At 48.2% G+C, this 18299-nt stretch overlaps 1 protein-coding gene across 1 annotated transcript in view; it reads left to right on the forward strand.

The window, feature by feature from the left end:
- The window catches only part of FAM198A (family with sequence similarity 198 member A), a 58013-nt gene extending 42072 nt beyond the window's left edge, over positions 1 to 15941 (forward strand). The window contains 6 exon segments of the mRNA XM_013981528.2: positions 1 to 606; positions 609 to 656; positions 659 to 1125; positions 13009 to 13131; positions 14718 to 14821; positions 15432 to 15941. Of these exon segments, the coding sequence (XP_013836982.2) occupies positions 1 to 606; positions 609 to 656; positions 659 to 1125; positions 13009 to 13131; positions 14718 to 14821; positions 15432 to 15642 (1559 nt within the window). The 3' untranslated portion in view covers positions 15643 to 15941.

An 18299-nucleotide genomic window follows, 5' to 3' on the forward strand; every position in this document is an offset into this window, starting at 1 on the left:
CCAACAGATGGCAGGCTCTGAGCTCCAGCTGGAGGCAGCGGGCAAGAAACCTGAGGTTCCGGAGAGGCTGGGCCTTGCCCAAGAATTCCGTCCCCGTGTGTGCTGAGGAGCCAGACCACAGAGGGACCATGGATAGCAGCAGGCAGTCCCAGGACAGGGACAGCAAACATCCAGGGAGGGTCAGGAGGGACATGACTTTGGCACCTCCAGGACATCTGAGACTCAGTACACAGCATCTTGTGCTCTTGAGGGAGGATGAGGTCAGGGGTCCAGGAGCCAAAGACCTGGACTCCCCCTGGCATGACAGTCCCCTCCAGAAGGCACAGAGTGAGATGGGCACCCCAGATGCCCCCTTGGCAAGGTGTGACACGGCAGAGTTAAGGGCTTGGAGATCTACCGCTAGACCGACCCTCCAGCCCCATCCAGCAGAAGGTGGGAATCTGCCAGGAGATGGGAACAGAGCCTTGACTGCTGGACCACAAGCAGGGCGTCCTGCCCCAGCTGCAGGTGCTCATTGGTGGCCTGGCTCTGTTGGGGAGCTGCAAAGATCTGTCTGGTGTGACGCTGAGACCCCTGGGTTGTTGAGTGGCTCAAGGACTAGGGGGCAGGTCCCCCATGGCTCACAGAGCACGATGTACGGACCCTTCAGCTGTTGGCTCAGGGGAGGTGGTGGGCAAAGCCAGGGTCCCTGGCCATGGGCAGGTGCTGCAGGTTGGCTTCTCTGCCGAGGGTGTCCTTCAGAACATATCTCCTGGGCTCAGCCAGCTCTGCTCCCAGGGACTCTGTGGCCTGATCAAGAGGCCTGGGGACCTGTCTGAGGTCCTGTCCTTCCACGTGGATCGCGTACTGGGACTGTGCCGGAGCCTACCCGCCGTGGCCAGGCGCTTCTACAACCCTCTGCTGCCCTACCGCTACACAGATGGTGGTGCAAGGCCTGTTATCTGGTGGGCACCTGATGTGCAGCACCTGGGTGACCCAGACAACGACCAGAACTCTCTGGCCTTGGGCTGGCTGCAGTACCAGGCCTTGCTGGCACGTGGCTGCAGCCGGCCAGGCCAGGACCCGTGCCTGGACATCCACCACGCTGAGTGGGCACGCCTGGCACTCTTCGACTTCCTGCTGCAGGTAGGTGGGGCCTGGTGGGAGAGGGATGGGGAGCAGCAGAGGTAAGGGATTCGGGTGAATTGAGACGCCGGAATTGCTCATCTGGGAATGGAGGTGACTCTGCCTCTAGTCCTGGTTTTTGGATCACCAAGCACCCAGCTTTGTTATTTTTCTGCCTCTGTGTTTATTCATCCAGTGGTGTGCTGGAACCAGCGTGTATCAGCTCACAAGAGCTGATGACTGAAGTTGTCAGGAATTTTGTGACCTGATTGTGAAACACAGGCATTACTAGAATTTAAATTATATAAACTAGTTTTATAAAAACTAGTATTTATGCTTAGTTTATTATATATATTTATAATATAGTTATATATTATATAAACTAAGCACGTAATAAATTGTGTTTGAGACAAAGGTAATAAATACTCTGAACTCATTACTTCATAATTATTTTATGTCTTACTGCAACCTGTGCTCTTGAGGTTATTTGCATCCATCTAGTAAATACTCCATGATGCTGAGCACCTGCATATCCCTTGCCAGCTCCACATTCAGCCACTCTGGTAGCTTGAGACCGGCCAGGGTAGGGGTATTTACACCATGAGAATCAGCAGATGAGACCAATCAGGACTTCCCCTTTTCCTGTAGAGTGGTTGTTAAACATTTATCAGCACACTAGTTTGTAATGTTTTGTCCTTGAATCAAGAATGATTAAAGATGGTTACATAATTTGAAAAATCCAGTTGGGGTGGGAGAGAGATAAAATGGGAGAGGGAGAGATAAAGGGATGTTACTGGTCCAGCTTGGGCCCTGAAGAATGAGGAAGCCATGGGCCCAGTTGAGGACCTTGCTGTGCCAGAAATTAAGTCTGGAGTTTTCTGGGACCCTAAGAAAGGGGTTGGGCCGTTGGGGCATGAGGGCTAACAGAGGGACTGCGGGCATCAGCTATTTACTAACCAGTGCACCTGTTCTGGGGCCTATGAGCTGGATGCCAGCTGTGAAGACACACATGGGGAAATATAACCAGAAAGAAATAAAGACAAAAAATGAATAAAGCACAAAGTGGGTGGATATGCACACTAAATGCACACCAAGCCAGCCCCCATTTCTCTAGGGTCCCTTGCTGAGGAAAGAGATCAACCCTAGCCTTAAATTTACCTACTGGAATGAGTAGATGAGCCACAGGACAAGTTTAAGGCCACAAGCAGGTGACCAGGGGTTGATATGCTCGTTATGGTCTCTACAAGTCTGCTTGAAATATGTTTTAGAAAATTCTAAGACCCCATTTAATATTTTGGAGATTTCCCATAAAAATCCTGCTTCCTTTGAAACCTTGGATGGTTTAGTAACACTGGGCCTTCATTCCCATACAGCAGATATCAGCCTGAGCTGCTGCCCCCCTAAAGGCTGCCATATTCTCCTTTTGACTGAAAACTGCCTCCTCATTGTCTGACACCCCACCCCCAAACACTTGGATGATACCTGTGGGTGTTTGTCTCCCAGTTACTGGACCAGCTGGGAGCCATGATACTTCTGGCTGCTCTAGTCTGTGTCTAATGCTGTTTTGTGGAGGGAGGAGCATGGGGCCTGGTGTTTGGCATAGGCTTTGGCATCAGACAGACTTGGTTTTGAGCCCCCTGCCCATAAGCCACTTCGTACTGTGTAACACTGAGCAGATTACTTTGCCTCTCTGAGCTTCATGTCTGTTACCTCTGAATGGGACTGGGTGTCCTGAACTTATACTTTTGGGCACATGGTAGCTCCTGATTGCCAGCATCTGCACCGTGGGTTTGCTCTGGCCCCTGAACCTGTTCCATCCAGTGTGTGATGGGCTGAGGCCTGAGAAACAGTGCCCCCCAGGTAGACTGACTAGCCATTCAACCTGGGATGGAGGAGACCACAGACTTACAGTCTGGCCAAACTGGAAGAGCTGATCATGATCCCTCCAGGAGCAGCCTTCCTGTGACTGATGGAAGCTGGTATGTAAAAGCCCCAGCTCCATGGCTGGGATAGCTCTGTGCTGCGTATTCTATGTGTCTCTCCAAGTTCCCTATCAGAACTGAGCCCCAGTTACCAACAGCAGTCATTGCTGGCCCTCCCCGCCTCCCTTTCTCTCTCCTTGCTTGTGTTTTTGAATTAGTTTTGCTTGAATTCTTGTCTTGAGGTCTGTCTCTGGGGAACACTGACCTTGTGTAATTTCTGCGTGCAAGATCATTCATGTAATGTACTTAATGCAGTGCCTGGAGGGTGGCCCAAGCTCAGTGATAAACAGGCACTGTTCTCAACACTTTATAGGAATTAGCTCACCCAATCTTCATGGCAACCTTATTAGAGATACATTTCTCCTTATTTTAAAGTTGAAAAATTGAGGCCTACAGTGGTTACGTCACTTGCCCAAGGTCATGGTAGGAGGAGCCGACACAGCCTGGATGGTCTGATGCGAGAGCTCACCCTTGTACTTGCTCACAGCATCCCTTTCAGCTGGCCATGCGTGAGGGCAGGGAAAGGGGATGCTTGCAGAGATGCCCTGGGGCTTTGAGCTTGGAGGCTCCTCCTTGCAAAGCCCAAGTCCTGCTGATGCTCACACAGCAGCTTTCTGCCCACACAGAGTTCCTCTGTCCGTGTTTGGAAGTTGTGGTGTGGGGCCCTTCCTCAGCTGCCAAGCCCTACCATGGGGATGGAAGTTTCAGCAGCCAAAGCACACGCAGGTCGGGTGTGTGGTCAGAGATGACTTGACTGGCCTCGTGCCACCTCTTCTTGGTTTGCCAAACACGATGCAAGTCAAACACCCCTGTCCGGTGGATGCTGCCTTCCTAGAAACCACTGGCAAGTCGGAGAGAGGCGGGGCTGTGGGTTTCTTAGCCTAGGAACCCGAGGTCCCTTCTGATCATAAGTCAGGAACAAACTCCACACACAGCCCACTCTGCGGTATGCTTACTCATTTGTTTTGTTTCATCCAGTGTAAACCCTTGTTTTCCTGTGTTTGTGTATTACAACATAGTGTTTGCCCAGACACAAAATACACAAGCACTATACCCAGACACTTTGCTTATGCCCCCACAAATCATACTCTGTTCTTGGAAGATCCCTGTAGCACTCCATATTAGTGATTGCTGAAATAATGCTGCATGACAAAGCTCTCCAAAACTCGATGGCTTGAGACACCAGCTTTTGATCTCTTGCTCCAGGGTCTGTGAGTCAGCTGGACTCAGCTGATCTTGGCCCCAAGCTGTGGGTTGCGGTCTGCTCTGCTCGTCATTTCTTGTTCTGGAGCCCAGGGTGAAGAGGCAGCATTACCCCAGGGCAGAGGTGTCTTATGGGGAGTAGAAGAAGCCCAAGGGCTCAACCAAACTGCAGAGGCACAATTAAGGCCTCTGCTGATGTCACTTCTGCTACTACTCCATTGGCCAAAGCAAATCAATGGCCAAGCCCAGTGTTGGGGAAAGGAAGTCCAATGTCTAGAGTGGAAGGGGGAGAGGAGCAAATATCTGTTGGACAATAAGCAAATTAGTCACACACCTCCCAAACACACATTGTACACTTACCCATGAACCTTACACACCCCCATGTGCCATAGCCCCACATATGCACACCATTCACGTCAACCCACATATTCTCCATGTGGTGCCCAGACACTGCTGTGGACAACTGGGGCTCAGTCCTGCTTGAGACCTTTGGGGAATGTGTAGAACACACCTCAAGTTATCCACCCAAGGGCCATGGAAGCTGAGCTCTTCATGCATTATCTCCCAACTGTCACCAGTTGAGACTGCTTTTGAGGGCATTGACTTCCTGGCACTTCTAGCTTGGCCCATATGATGGCCAGCTAAACATGCTCCTGAAGCAAGAAAGGGGTGAAGGCCCAGAGCCCTCGGTGTGCACTGCATTAATGAACGCCAAGAGGAAATTAGGGGGTCAGTTACCAATAGCATCTGCTACAGTGGTGAATAAGTCAAAAGCAAGTTTCACTAGGTCAGTATGACCAGGACAGTGTTCTCAATTAATAAACAGATTTGTCTAAGAAAGTTGGTGTACAATAGTGAGTGGTGCCCTTTCACCCCAGCCTGGGCTGTGTCACAGGGAGAAGTAGACTGAGAGAGGGTCACTGAGAAGCTGGTTCTCCTTGATGGACACAGTGGGTGGGAGAGTGTGTATATGTGTTGGGGGAGGAGAACCCAAAGAGCTCTACTCGGCTTCACATTGGGGCCACTTGCAGCCGGAGTTGCATTCACTCCTGCTCCTGGGACAGTGAAGGTGCACAGCCAGCTGTGTTCAGGAGCTGTGACCTTCACATCTCTGTAAGCCAAATCTAACCCGAGGGGTGTTGTTGCTGGACCCAAGGGGGCCTTCTGCCCAGAGGCCAGAGAGAGGGAAGGAAGTGCTGGGGGGTTGGGCACATTCCTATTTTTCCCTTTTAGAGGGGCTTCCTTTCTCATGTCCTGCTTCTTCTTGGAGGCTATGTGCTTGGCTGGATTGGGTGAGGAGTTGTGGCGAACTTGCACAGTGAGAGGGTAATGTTTGCTCATGGAAGTCATTCTGCAGGTTCTGCTCCTAAAAGGCCTTCACATTCTTGAAAGTCCAGTGCCCAGAAAGCCTCAGCTGCTACCTGGTCCAGGCCACTGTCTTTTCCTATCTGGACTTGTCGCCCTGCCTCCACTTTTGTCTGCTCCAATCCAGGCTTACAGAAGCCAGAGTGATGTCTTGGCTTCAGTTTCCCCAGGCAGACCCTGAGACCAGGATGCCAGTGTGGTGGTTCATCTGAGAGGGACCCCAGGAAACACCTGTAAGGAAGAGGAAGGGAGGGAAGGCAGCCAACACAAGGCATGTCATCAAGCAGGTTACCTGCTGTGGGTGACTGGGGCTTGGTTCCATGGAAAAATTCTGAGAAACGGTATAAAATACATGTTCAAAGTTAGCCCACCAAGAGGTGGGGGGCATGAGGTATTTCTTTATAGCCTGATCTTCCCTTGGTCTCTGGTTGAGGGCCACTTCTGGAGGCATTAATTCCCTGGCATTTGGGAAAGCCCCTGGCAAAGCCCACAGCTCTGGAAGTTGGAGAGAGGGCTCTAAAGTTCATACATAACTGGTCCGGCAGAGAGCCCCCAGATGGTGTCGCTTTCTTATTAAAAATAAAGCACAATCTTCTCAATGCCCTCAATATCAGGTTCTTGAAGGGCCCATGGGATCAATTCCTGTCGGCTGCCTCCAGACCCATCTCTTGGCATATGGCCTTCATCAGTTTCTCGAGATGCAGGGCTTCTTCCTGGGCATGCCTCTGACTCCTCCTCCCGGCCTCAGCTCTCCTGACCTTCCCCTCCCCCACTGTTTTCCTCTTTCTCTTTCATGGTATCCAGTCGATTCCCTTTGTGACTCCCAGCACAGTATTATTTTATTCATTCACTTCTATCTCTCTTTTGTTCACGATATGCCCAGCACCTGCATAGAGTTTGGTCCTAGATAAGCACCTATCGAATGTGTGAATGAATGGATGAACATCCAAGGTCCCTGTATGATTTCCTGTCTAGGTGCTGCTGTGGTCAGCTTCCTCAAATGACACTCCTTCCTCTAGACTGAAAAGAATCCCCAACCCTTTAGGGTTTCTTTTAGGGTCCAGAAAGAATCTCAGAGGCAGAAAACAACATGATGGTCATTTGTCGAGCTCTCACCTTTGGCACGTAAGTAATTTTTGCATCCAAAACAGATGACAACATGCTGCCTGACGTCCTCCACATCGGGCACTGTGCCAGCACTTTGCATGTGCTGAGGCAAAACAGCCCTAGGGGACAGACAGTTTTCTTAGCTTCATCCTACAGATGAGGAAACTGAGGTTTAGAAGGGCCTAGGAACTTGCCCACAGTCACAAGGCCTTTAGTGCTAGAGCTGGGATCGAATCCAGTGCAGTTTGGCTACAGAGGGCATGCCTTTGCCTCTTTGCTTACTTAACAGACTCTGAAAAATCATTTTTCCTGGGTCTCTTCTGGGTAAGCTGGCCCATTTCCTTCCCAGGGAGCCCTGTTCACTCATTTGTGATTCTGCACGTGTGTTCCTTATTTTGAGTTCAAATCTCTGGTTCATGGTATCTCCTCTGGCTTGGCCTTCCTGGAACATCAAGTGTTGTGTCAATTAGAGAGGAGCCCAGATCCATGACCACTGCTGACCCCTCAGGCTTCCAGCTGGAGACATGAAATAAAATAGTCACCACCACTTAGGGAGTGCCTCCACATGAGTTCCTTCAAGTCCCACTACAGACCCAAGAGATAGGTGCTGTCCTTCTCTCTCCTTCACAGGTGGTGCAGCCAGCCATGGAGGAGTGAAACAGCCCACCCAGACAAGGGTGTTTAAAAGGAACATTAAGCACCTTAAATTTAAGCAAGACCCTGGAGTTTCCATTTTGGCTCAGCAGTAACAAACCCAGCTAGTGTCCATGAGGATGCGGGTTCGATCCCTGGCCTTTCTCAGTGGGTTAAGGGTCCGACTTTGCCTTGAGCTGTGGTGTAGGTTGCAGATGAGGCTCAGATCCCATGTGGCTGTGGCTGTGGCAGGCAGCTGCAGCTCTGATCCAACCTGTAGCCTGGGAATTTCTATATGCTGCAGGTACAGCCCTGAAAAGCGTAAATAAATAAATAAATAAATAAATAAATAAATATGTATTGATTGATTAGGATGAGGTCTCTAAGATACCCACCCCCTTAGTATTAACTCCTGCCCTTGAATATTACAGAATATCACTACAGTGATTAGGTTACCAGTCAGTTAACTTTGGATGTTTTTATTTTGTTTGTTTTTTTGCTTGCCACACCCACAGCAGGTGGAAGATCCTGGGCCAGGGATCAAAACCACACCATAGCAGTGACCAGAGCCATAGCAGTCACAATGCCAGATCCTTAACCCACTGCGCCACAAGAGAACTTCCTGGGTGTTTTTAAAAATTGCAGTATAATTGACCTATAACTCTATGTCATTTCCAGGTATACAACATAGTGACTCAATATTTCTGTACATTACAAAATGATCACTAATTTATGTCTAGCTTTCATCTGTCACCATACAGAGTTATTACAGTATGATAAGAATTTATTTTTGAGGTTACTAATCACTTAACTTTGAGTTACTCAAAAGGGAGATTCTCCTGGGTGGGCTTGAGCTAATCCGGAGATTCTTTTAAAGACGTTCCCTGGCCTCAAGGAAGAAGGTAAACAGCCATGCTCTGAACTGCCTGTGGAGAGGGAAATTCTCCAGCAGGACCCTGAGATCCCGGGGAACCTAGTCCTATAACCACAAGGAATGCTTTCTGCCAATGACCTGACTGAGCCCAAGGGAGGAGCCCGAGTTACAAATGAGATGTGATCCTACCCGACACCTTAAGTTCAGCCTGAGACTCTGAGCAGAGAAGTCAGGAGAAATGGGATGGACTCCTGACGTGCAGAGACTGTGAGTTAATACGCCATTAAGCTCATGGTCGTTTGTTTTGCAGCAAATTCATGAGGCAAGGGAGGGGCCCGTCTCAGGTGCTGACCTGCTTTGTACAGCCCGACATGGAGCACCACCTTCTTCTGCCTCACCTTTGTCCTGCCTCTGTTCAGATTCTTAAGAAATCTTTTCCTAAATGTACATATTCTTTGCCCCATTTTCTGTTGGATTGTTGGTCTTATTCTTAATAATGAACTTAAGAGCTTTTTATAGGTTAAGGAAATTAGTCTTTTGTTTTCATTGTATTGTAATATTTCTCTCAGCTTCAATTGTCGTTAAATTTTGTTTCCAGGTCTTCTGCTGTGCAGAAATTTTTTAAAAATTTATGATGTTAAAATTATCAAGCTTTTCCTTTATGACTTCTAGGTTAGTATATTATGTTTTAAAAGGCCATCCTTATTTCAGGGTTATTTTAAAAATTCTCCCATGTGCTTTCATATATTTTTGATCCATCTGAAAGTTATTTTGGAGTAAGAAATCAGGTGCAAAACAGTAATTATTTTTTCAGATGGCAACTCAAAAGTCCTGGCACCATTTACTGGATAATCATTCTTTCCCCCAATTTGAAATGCTGCCTTTACCATATAGCCAATTTCCATATGTACGAAGGTCTATTTCTGGACTCTTCTGTTCCTATAAAGGGTCTGTCTATTTATGTGCCAGAATCACACTGTTTTAATTATCACGCTTTATGTTTTATGTTAATATCTGGGGAGGGCTTGGTCTTTCGATTGCTCTTTTTTAGAATATTCCTGATATTCTTGCATACCATTCTCACGTGAAATTTAGAGTCAGCTTGTGACTTCTTTCACCTTCCCAAGTCCTTTTGAGAAGGAATCAAATTAAATTTGTGTGGACTAATATAGAGAGAATTTACATTCTAAAAATAGGGTCATTCTAGCCAAGAACAGGATATATCTTTCCATTTATTCCTGTTTCTCAGAAACATCTTATTGTTTTCTTGAGCTGGACTTTCATTTCCGGGTTGGGATGCTACTGGTATTTCATCTGCTTTTGACCATTGCAAGTGACCTCTTACCTTCCATTATATTGTTACTGACCCAAGTCCTTGGACTCTTTAATCAATAGAAGTTGATAAGAGGCCAGATAAGAAATTCAGGCAAGGCTTTACTGGGGCTTATGCTGTGGCTTATGGGAGTGAAAACTAGAAACAGGTGCCCTTGCTCACTCCCTGATGGAGGGTGAACTTGTTCCTTTTTTTTTTTTTTTGCCTTTTTAGGGCCGCACCCACGGCATATGGAGGTTCCCAGGCTAGGGTTCTAATTGGAGCTGTAGCTGCCGGCCTACTGCAGAGCCACAGCAATGCCAGATCCGAGCCATGTCTTCGACCTATACCACAGCTCATAGCAACACCACTGAGCGAGGCCAGGGATTGAACCCTCAACCTCATGGTTCCCAGTCAGATTTGTTTCTGCTGCGCTATGACGGGAACGCCTATAGATATCTTTTTAAATGAGATCTAGTTCTTCTCAGACCATCTCCTCAAAGCCCACCAGCTGGCCTATTCAGCCACATCCAGATCTGGTACTGTAAGTTCTGGCCTCAGGCTTGAGGCAGGTAAGTGTCTAGATGTTCCTCCATAGGGCGGCAAAAGGAAGGTTGCCCTTTGTCAGGGCACGAGGGGAGCCCCACAGAGGAAGGTGTCAGAGGAAAGTAAGAGGCAATGCAGAGTATCCTACTCCTCCCCCACACCCTGACATTCCTAAAGCCTCGTGAATTCTTTAACAGCCAGCCAGTCAGTGAGGGACCAGCCTGATGCCTTCCTTGGACAGAGATGCTGCCACCTTGGGACATTCTGGCAGTGACTGAACCCAGCCAAAAGCCACGCTTTCCACCTGGAAGAACCTGGGCCTGTGACTGCCCCCCGTTGTGGAGAGGGTCCTGCATGAGGGGAGGGCAGGGACAGCAGGAGGTTCTTCGGGAACCCACCAGATTCAGATCGAGCTCTGGCTGAGGACCCCATCTTGGCTCAGAGTGTGGTGGGTAGGTTAGGAGACTCAGGCCACACCTCATGTCCTGTGCAAGTCTCCTCCCAGGCCTCCCCTCCCTCACAGCTGGGCCTGGAGTCTCTCTTGGCAGACTGCAGTGTCTTGTCCCACCAAGACACTGGGGGTTGGGGGTTCCAGAGCCAGGCCTACCCATGGAGTCTTCTGTTGGTATCCTGGGCAGGGATCTAGGGCACACGTGATGGCAGGCTTTCGGTGATCAGTCCCCATGTGGCCTCCGCCCCCAGCCCCCCAGATCCTCCCTGCTGTCATCCAGCCATGCACTTCATTAATTCATTCTTTCACTCAAAAAACCTCAGCTGAGTCTCTGGTTATGCTGAACAAGTCTTCTTTGCATCAGAAGCTCATACTCTCTGGTGCCAGAAAACACATGCTTGCCACTCAGTCCAACTCAGTGGTCAGAGCCAGACTTCCCGGGTCTGAGACTAGGCACCAACCCTTTAGCTCTGTGGGACCACTTTAGCTCTTTTGCCCAGCCTCTGTGACTCAGTTTCCTTATCTTTGAAATGAGGATAATGACTGTATCTGCCTCTTGGCTGCTGGGATGGGTTAAGTGAGCTGTGATAGGTATAGCTCTCAGAGCGGTACCCAGCACAGGAGTAAGGGCTTCACAGCTGTTTATGTAAAATGAAACAAAAACATCAATTCACAGCATGATCATGCAACACTGCTAGTTTGGTCAGAAAACCAAAACTGCAAAGAATTATAGTTTTTTCTTGGTTAACTGCTCCTTCTTTCTTTTTCTTTTCTTTCTTTCTTTCTTTCTTTTTTTTTTTTTTTTTCCAAAAAGGGGGCAAAGAATCAAATCCTGAAGTGATGTGAGATGAAACTTAAGCTTGGTCTTGCTTGGCTGCCTCTGTTTAAATGGAATTTCTCTTCAGTGGAAAAAAGTTCCCAGACACTGGCAACTGTGCTGGGCCAGCTCCTTCCTGTTCCGCATTCAGAGGGCTGTAGATTTGGGGAAGCTAGCACTGCACATGTTATATGGGCCAGTATTCCTTGTAGCTTCTTCTGGAAATAATGCTGCTGAAAGTTGGAATCAAATGGCCTGGAGACAGGGTCAGGGAGTGTTTGGCTGGCTGTGCATTGAGCATAATGTGAAAATCCAGAGCACTTATTGTATTTCAGTCTTGCTAGAACTGCCCTGGCATTTACTCTCCCAACCAGAGAGAGCGTGTTAAGTGGTGTCTGTCTCAAACTTGTCCGTGCTGCAAAGCAGGCCTGCACACAGAAGAGAGTGGCTAGATCATCATGACGCTGCTTTATCTCAGACTCTGATTCTCAGGCCTGTAGCCAGCGTGAGGCCAGGGCCTCTGGAGGGAGGAGCCTCTGAAAGCACAGAGAAGGATCCCCCTTGCTCAGTTCTAGGAAAATATGGAGAAATATAGGGATGTGATACTAGCTTCAGGTGGACTTAAAACCCGTTGGAGGGCTGGGAGGTCTTTGGGGGCATATGCTACAGGGCTCTGTCCTCAGCCTTTTCCCTGTCAAACTTGTACTAGGAGCCTGGGTGATGACATCAGGGCTGTGGTGGACTCAGCTGGTTGCCCCGTGTTCCTTCTGCAGAGAGCCCTGGTGTAACTCACCTTCCCCCCATTCCTGACCTTCTGGCTGTAACTCCCTCCTTCTGAAGAAAGCTACTGCAAGCAAGTGTGTGGACAGAGTTACTAGGAGAGTCCCCTGACCCACTCTAGACTGTCATGTGTGTCAAAAAAATTTTTTTCTGTTTCTTTAATTATGTATCTATAAGAGATGATGGCTGTTTACTAAACTTATCTATGACATATGTAGGTCAAATTGCTATACTGCACACCTTAAATTTTTTTAAAAAGGTCATATGTGTCACCTATATGTGTGTATACTGGGGATGGGAAGCTCCTCAGAGCTGCTGCCACCCCACACATGAGAACTTAGGCATCCAGTGTAAGATGAGTCAGGAGCAGGAATGCTGTCCTTCCAGACTTTGATTCAGGCCTCCCGCAGCAGGGCAGAGCTGTCCTAGAGTCCAGAGCTGCCTAGACCATCATTAAAAGATTTTACCTCTGAGGAGGGAGGAATCCTTTTTGTAGTGTTTGCTGCTTAAAGAAAAAGTGGTCACGTCTGGGTTTCCCCAGGTAGACAGTCAGCAGTGGAGGCTCCAGGCTGGAGCTCAGGGCCAGTGGTATAGAGTAATCAGCAGGTGTGAAGTGGAAATCCACATAGTGTAAGTAAGCAAGCCTGGCGTGCCGGGCGAGCGGGCCCAAGGAGCAGGCAGAAGCTCCCATTGTGGCCGGAGGCCCGCAGCAGCGCGGAGTAGAGAGCCCTGAGGGTGGTCCTCAGCGCATGGCTTCAGGGTTCAGGTGGCCTGAGTGTTGCACCTGGTAGAAACAGGCACCGTCCACCCCCTCAGAGGACAGTGTCCCCACAGGTCCACGACCGCCTGGATCGCTACTGCTGCGGCTTTGAGCCCGAGCCCTCGGACCCCTGTGTGGAAGAGAGGCTTCGAGAGAAGTGCCGGAACCCGAGGGAACTACGGCTGGTCCACATCCTGGTACGTCCCCAGGTTGCCCCAGACTGAGGTCTTCCTGTCTCCACAGCAGATGCTGTTGGCGAGTGTCAGAGATCACTTGACCTTGGGATGCCCCAGTCTTCTCCTTTTCAGCAGCAGGATCTTTTGAATGTTTCCAGGAATCCTTAATATATGGAACCAATGAAAGTGGAAATTTGAGGGTGTGGTTGAAGTGGGTCTGGGGTAGGGGCTGGAGCCGTTGTCACTGGCTCCTCTGGTCCCAAGAGACCACGGGATGCCCTAGGCCTCCTGGAAGCAAAGTATGAAAACTTTGTGTCTGGTCAGATGTCCTCATTGTGCCAGTAAACATGGAAGTTGTAGCATAGAGTGAGGAAGGGAGTTTGCAAAGCTGCATGTCTGGTTGGTGGCAGTGAAGGACTCTCTCCTGGACCCTGATGGCCCACAGGCTGGTGCTGTCGAGGCCGTTGGAAAGTGGTTAGTGGGGCAGAACTGCACTTTCTCCTGCACGGAGGAGTGAAGGGCCACCCTGCCGAAGGGCTGCGCTGTCTTTGCCCAGTAAGTCTAGTGTCCTGCTGCCTCCCCTTGGCCACTGCTCTGGAGGGTAGCTGTTAGCCTGGGGCCCTGGGCTGAGTGTCAGAAAGCCCCACCAGCCCTCAGGCCAGGGCTGCCTTGTGGAGCTACTCCGTGGTGGTGGTAGTTCTCCCTCCCTTGCCCCAGAGCCATTTTTCCTCTTCCCTGGTAAAAGACAAATATCTTTGGGAGAGGGAGAGTCTTTATATCTATCTTTTACCCCCAGTGCAGGCCATCTCACAGAGCCTTCCAGACAGCAGATTTTGGAGGGAGGAGTCATTGGGCTTTGAGAAATACCTGATGTGTGTAGATGGATGAGAGGGCAGAGTCAGAGAGAGGGAAAGCTGCCGTCCTAGAGACAAAAGTTCAAAATTTAAGCCCAGGTTACTGGAGAGAACTATGGGAAATGACCAGGGAATCTTGGGACTGTGTGCAGGGTATAGGAATGGGGAGCTGAAGGAGATGACCTCTCATTCCTAGAATACCAGAGTTTTAAGATGCTAAAGAATTTCCTGCCGCTGATTTTAGTATTGAAGAGTTTTAGGAGATGCTAAACTCCTCTGTGGGGACAGAGCATGGTCAGTCCTACCTGAGGATGAAGGATGTCCTGTGTTCTTGGCAGTGCAGCCATAGCCCCTCTACCCCTACCCATTCCCACCCATGCTCCTCACCCCTTCAGCCCCCAGTCCCTCTTCCTGTGGCTTGGGGCTAGGGTCCAGGTTTGAACCAGCCAGCCAATTATTAGCTGTGTGACCTTGTGCAAATTACTTAACTTCTTTGTACCTCTGCTTCTATAAAATGGGGGTAATACTAGTGCCCAATTCCCAAGGTTGCTGGTCAGGTTCATTGAGATGGTGCCTGGACAGGTACAGCATTGGCATGGAGTAAGCTCACTACTCAGCACTGGGAAGTAGCAGGGGGGATTCTGGGGCTGACAGCTCAGGGTCCCCCAAGTCCCCCTGAGCCCCTACAGAGTTCACGGGCACCAGCTAGGCTGCACCCTGACCCACCTCTGTCTATCCCTCTTCTTCCCTGAGGTCCGGAGCAGTGATCCATCTCATCTGGTCTTCATCGATAACGCTGGCAACCTTCAGCACCCTGAGCACAAGCTGAACTTCCGGCTGCTGGAGGGCATCAGTGGGTGAGGGTCAAAGGGGCTGGGTGGAAGTCCAGGGACTGAAGCTTGATGGCCCTACTGTAGACCGTGGTACCTTGAGCCATGGCTTCTGAGAAGTCCACAGTCCATCAGATAAGAGTTGTTGGACTGAGCCTCAGGAAGGGGCAGAGTCTCCTGGGAAAGCTGAGGGGATAGAGCTAGCAGGCCCTTCAACTCCTGGATGGGCTGCCCTGCCTCAGTATTCAGAGGGCACAACACAGGCTGCCCTGCTGTGGGCAGGCTGGCCCTACATTGGCCCCTTGCCTAGCAGGGAGCTAGCCCGGGAGGCCCCTTCTCCGCTCACTCCTGCCAGCAGCTCAGCCTTCCGAGGGCTTCTCCTCACCTTACCTAGGCCAGCAGAGCTGATTTGCCCAGCTTCTCTGTGGTATGGGACTCAACCAAAAGCTCTTTCCCCTGCCTGCTGTCACAGCAGAACAGGTGGAAGTGTCCCCAGATGACCAGTCAGCAGGTGGCCTTAGGGACTTTGCAGGCTGACTTGGCAGGTCCTGGCCATCTAGCCTAACTTGTCATGGAAACTCTCTGACATGGCTTTTGCTCTTCCTTTCTGTTATGGGGCTGGGGGACCTTCCTCCAGGTTTCCTGAGTCTGTTGTGAAGGTTCTTGCATCAGGGTGTCTACAGAATATGCTGCTCAAGTCGCTGCAGATGGACCCTGTGTTCTGGGAAAGCCAAGGAGGACAACAGGGCCTGCAGCAGGTTCTCCAGACACTAGAGCGGCGAGGACAGATCCTGCTGGGCCATATCCGGACACACAACCTGACACTCTTTGGGGATGAGGGCCCATGAGCACCCCACAGGCTGGGTGGGACTCTCACCTCGCTGTGGGTAGGCACGCCTGACAACACGACCTGAATGGGTGAGTGTCCATCCTCACGGCCACATTTTCTGGGGTTCACCCATCTCGAAGACAAAAGGGAAAAGCCAGAAACCAGGGGGGCACCATGGATGCCACAGAATGTGTTACCCATTTGAGACAGAAGAGGTGGTGGTGACTGTTGGGTTTTTGATCTCATCACATTCCTTTCTGCCTGCTCAGCTCTGGCTCTTTACTCCCTTGCACCAATAAATACATTAAAAAATGTGAACTGCTCCAGATTCTATAAAGTCGTGCATCCCACATGCACATGCAGAGCTGGACAACTGTGTGTGTGTGTGTTTGTGTGTAGGTAGCTATGTGTGGTATGTGTACATGCCCACAGGCATACGTGGCATGAGCCTCATGAAGGATCCTCATAAGGCTGTACTTGTGGCCGGAACTGCTCTGGCCAAACGTGACCTTACGTCTAAGAAATGAAACACTAAACATTTTGTCTTTATAGGCTTTAGATGTTCAATTCTTATTCACTTACATTTTTGATTTAAGAATTATAAACATAATACATGCTCACTAAAAAGAAATTCATAACTAATACAAGCATATATAATTAAAAAGTGGAAGTCCTAGAAACTTCTTAAAGCTGTATATGTGTGTGTGTTATTCACACTCACACTACATGCAGATGAAAATATAATAAAAGTAGGATATCATTGTCAACTCACTATTTTCTCTTTCGTATATTTACTATGTTCTGTATCAGCCATTTGGGTTAAAGCAATCTTTATTTATCACTGCACAGAACTCCAAGGTAGGGATGTGTCATGTTACGTTTAGCAGTTCTCATAAACATGGACGTTTAGGTGGCTCTGACTTTTCACCAATTCTGGACAGTGCTGCCACGAACATCTTTCCATGGTGTCAAGTATATCTGCTAGCTGGATTCCCATGAGTGGGTTTCTGCATCAAACGGTATGGGCATTCTTTATTTTCAAAGAAACCACCAGATTCCCTCCAAAATCCTGGTGTCAATTTACACTCCTACCCAAAGAGTGGAGGACTAATTGTTTTCCCTACACCTCACCAACACTTGCTATTCTCAGAATTTTTGTTTTTATTCATCAGATAGGGAGATCTGGTTTTTATTTTTATTTTTTTACTGAAGTATAGTTGATTTACAGTATTATGTTAGTTATCGTTATACAACAAAGTGATACACTTACGTATACATTTTTTTCAGATTATTTTCCATTATAGGTTATTGTAAGATATTGAATATTGTTCCATGTGTTATACAGTAAATCCTTACTGCTTATCTGTTTTATGTATAGTAGTAGTTGGTATCTGTTAACCCATATTCTTAATTTTCCTTCCCTATCCTTCTTCCCCTTTGGTAACCATAACTTTATTTACTATGTCTGTGATTCTATTTTAGTTTTGTATATGGATTCATTTGTACTATTTTTTAGGTTCCACATGTAAGTGTTATCATATAATATTTGTCTTACTCTCTCTGGCTTACTTCACTAAGTACAATATTCTTTCAGTCCATCCGTGTTGCTGCAAACGGCTATTTCATTCTTTTTTATGGCTGAGTAATATTCCATTACATATGTATACCACATCTTCTTTTATCTATTTTTATTTTTATTTTTTGTCTTTTTGACTTTTTTCTAGGGCCACTCCCACAGCATATGGAGGTTTCCAGGCTAGGGGTCTAATCGGAGCTATAGATGCTGGCCTATGCCAGAGCCACAGCAACGCAGCACAGCATCTGCAACCTACAGCACAGCTCATGGCAACTCCAGATCCTTAACACACTGAGCAAGGCCAGGGATCGAACCGGCAACCTCATGGTTCCTAGTCGGATTCGTTAACCACTGAGCCATGACAGGAACTCCAATACCACATCTTCTTAAACCACTCATCACTTGATAGGTACTTGTGTTGTTTCCATGTCTTGACTATTGTAAATAGTGCTATTATGAACATAGGGGTGCATGTATCTTTTTCAGTGAAAGTTTTGTCCGGATATATGCCCAGGAGAGGGATTGCAGGATCACATGGTAGTTCTGTATTTAGTTTTCTGAGGTACCTCCATATTGTTTTCCATAGTGGTTGTACCAATTTACATTCTGCCAACAGTGAAGGAGGGTTCCCTCTTCTCCACATTCTTTCCAGCATTTGTTATTTGTTGACTTGTTAATAAGGGCCACTCTAACTGGTGTGAGGCATCACCTCATTGTAGTTTTGATTTGTATTTCTCTAATGATTAGTGATGTTCAGTATTTTTTCATGTGCCTGCTAGCCATCTGTATGTCTTCTTTGGAGAAATTTCTGTTTAGGTCTTCTGCCCATTTTTCAATTGGGTGGTTTGTTTTTATTGTTGTTGAATTGTATGAGTTTGTGTATTTTGGAGGTTAAACCTAAATCATTTGCAAAGATTTTCTCCTACTCTGTGGGTTGCCTTTTCATTTTTTTTAATGGTTTCCTTTGCTGTGCAGGAGGTTTTGAATTTAATTAGGTCCCCTTCATTCATTTTTGTCATTATTGTCATTATTCTAGGAAGTGAATCAAACAAGATGTTGCTGTGATTTATGTGAAAGACCTTATGTTTTCTGCCTATGTT

This window comes from Sus scrofa, chromosome 13 (genome assembly GCF_000003025.6).
Source record: "Sus scrofa isolate TJ Tabasco breed Duroc chromosome 13, Sscrofa11.1, whole genome shotgun sequence".
Lineage (NCBI taxonomy): Eukaryota > Metazoa > Chordata > Mammalia > Artiodactyla > Suidae > Sus > Sus scrofa.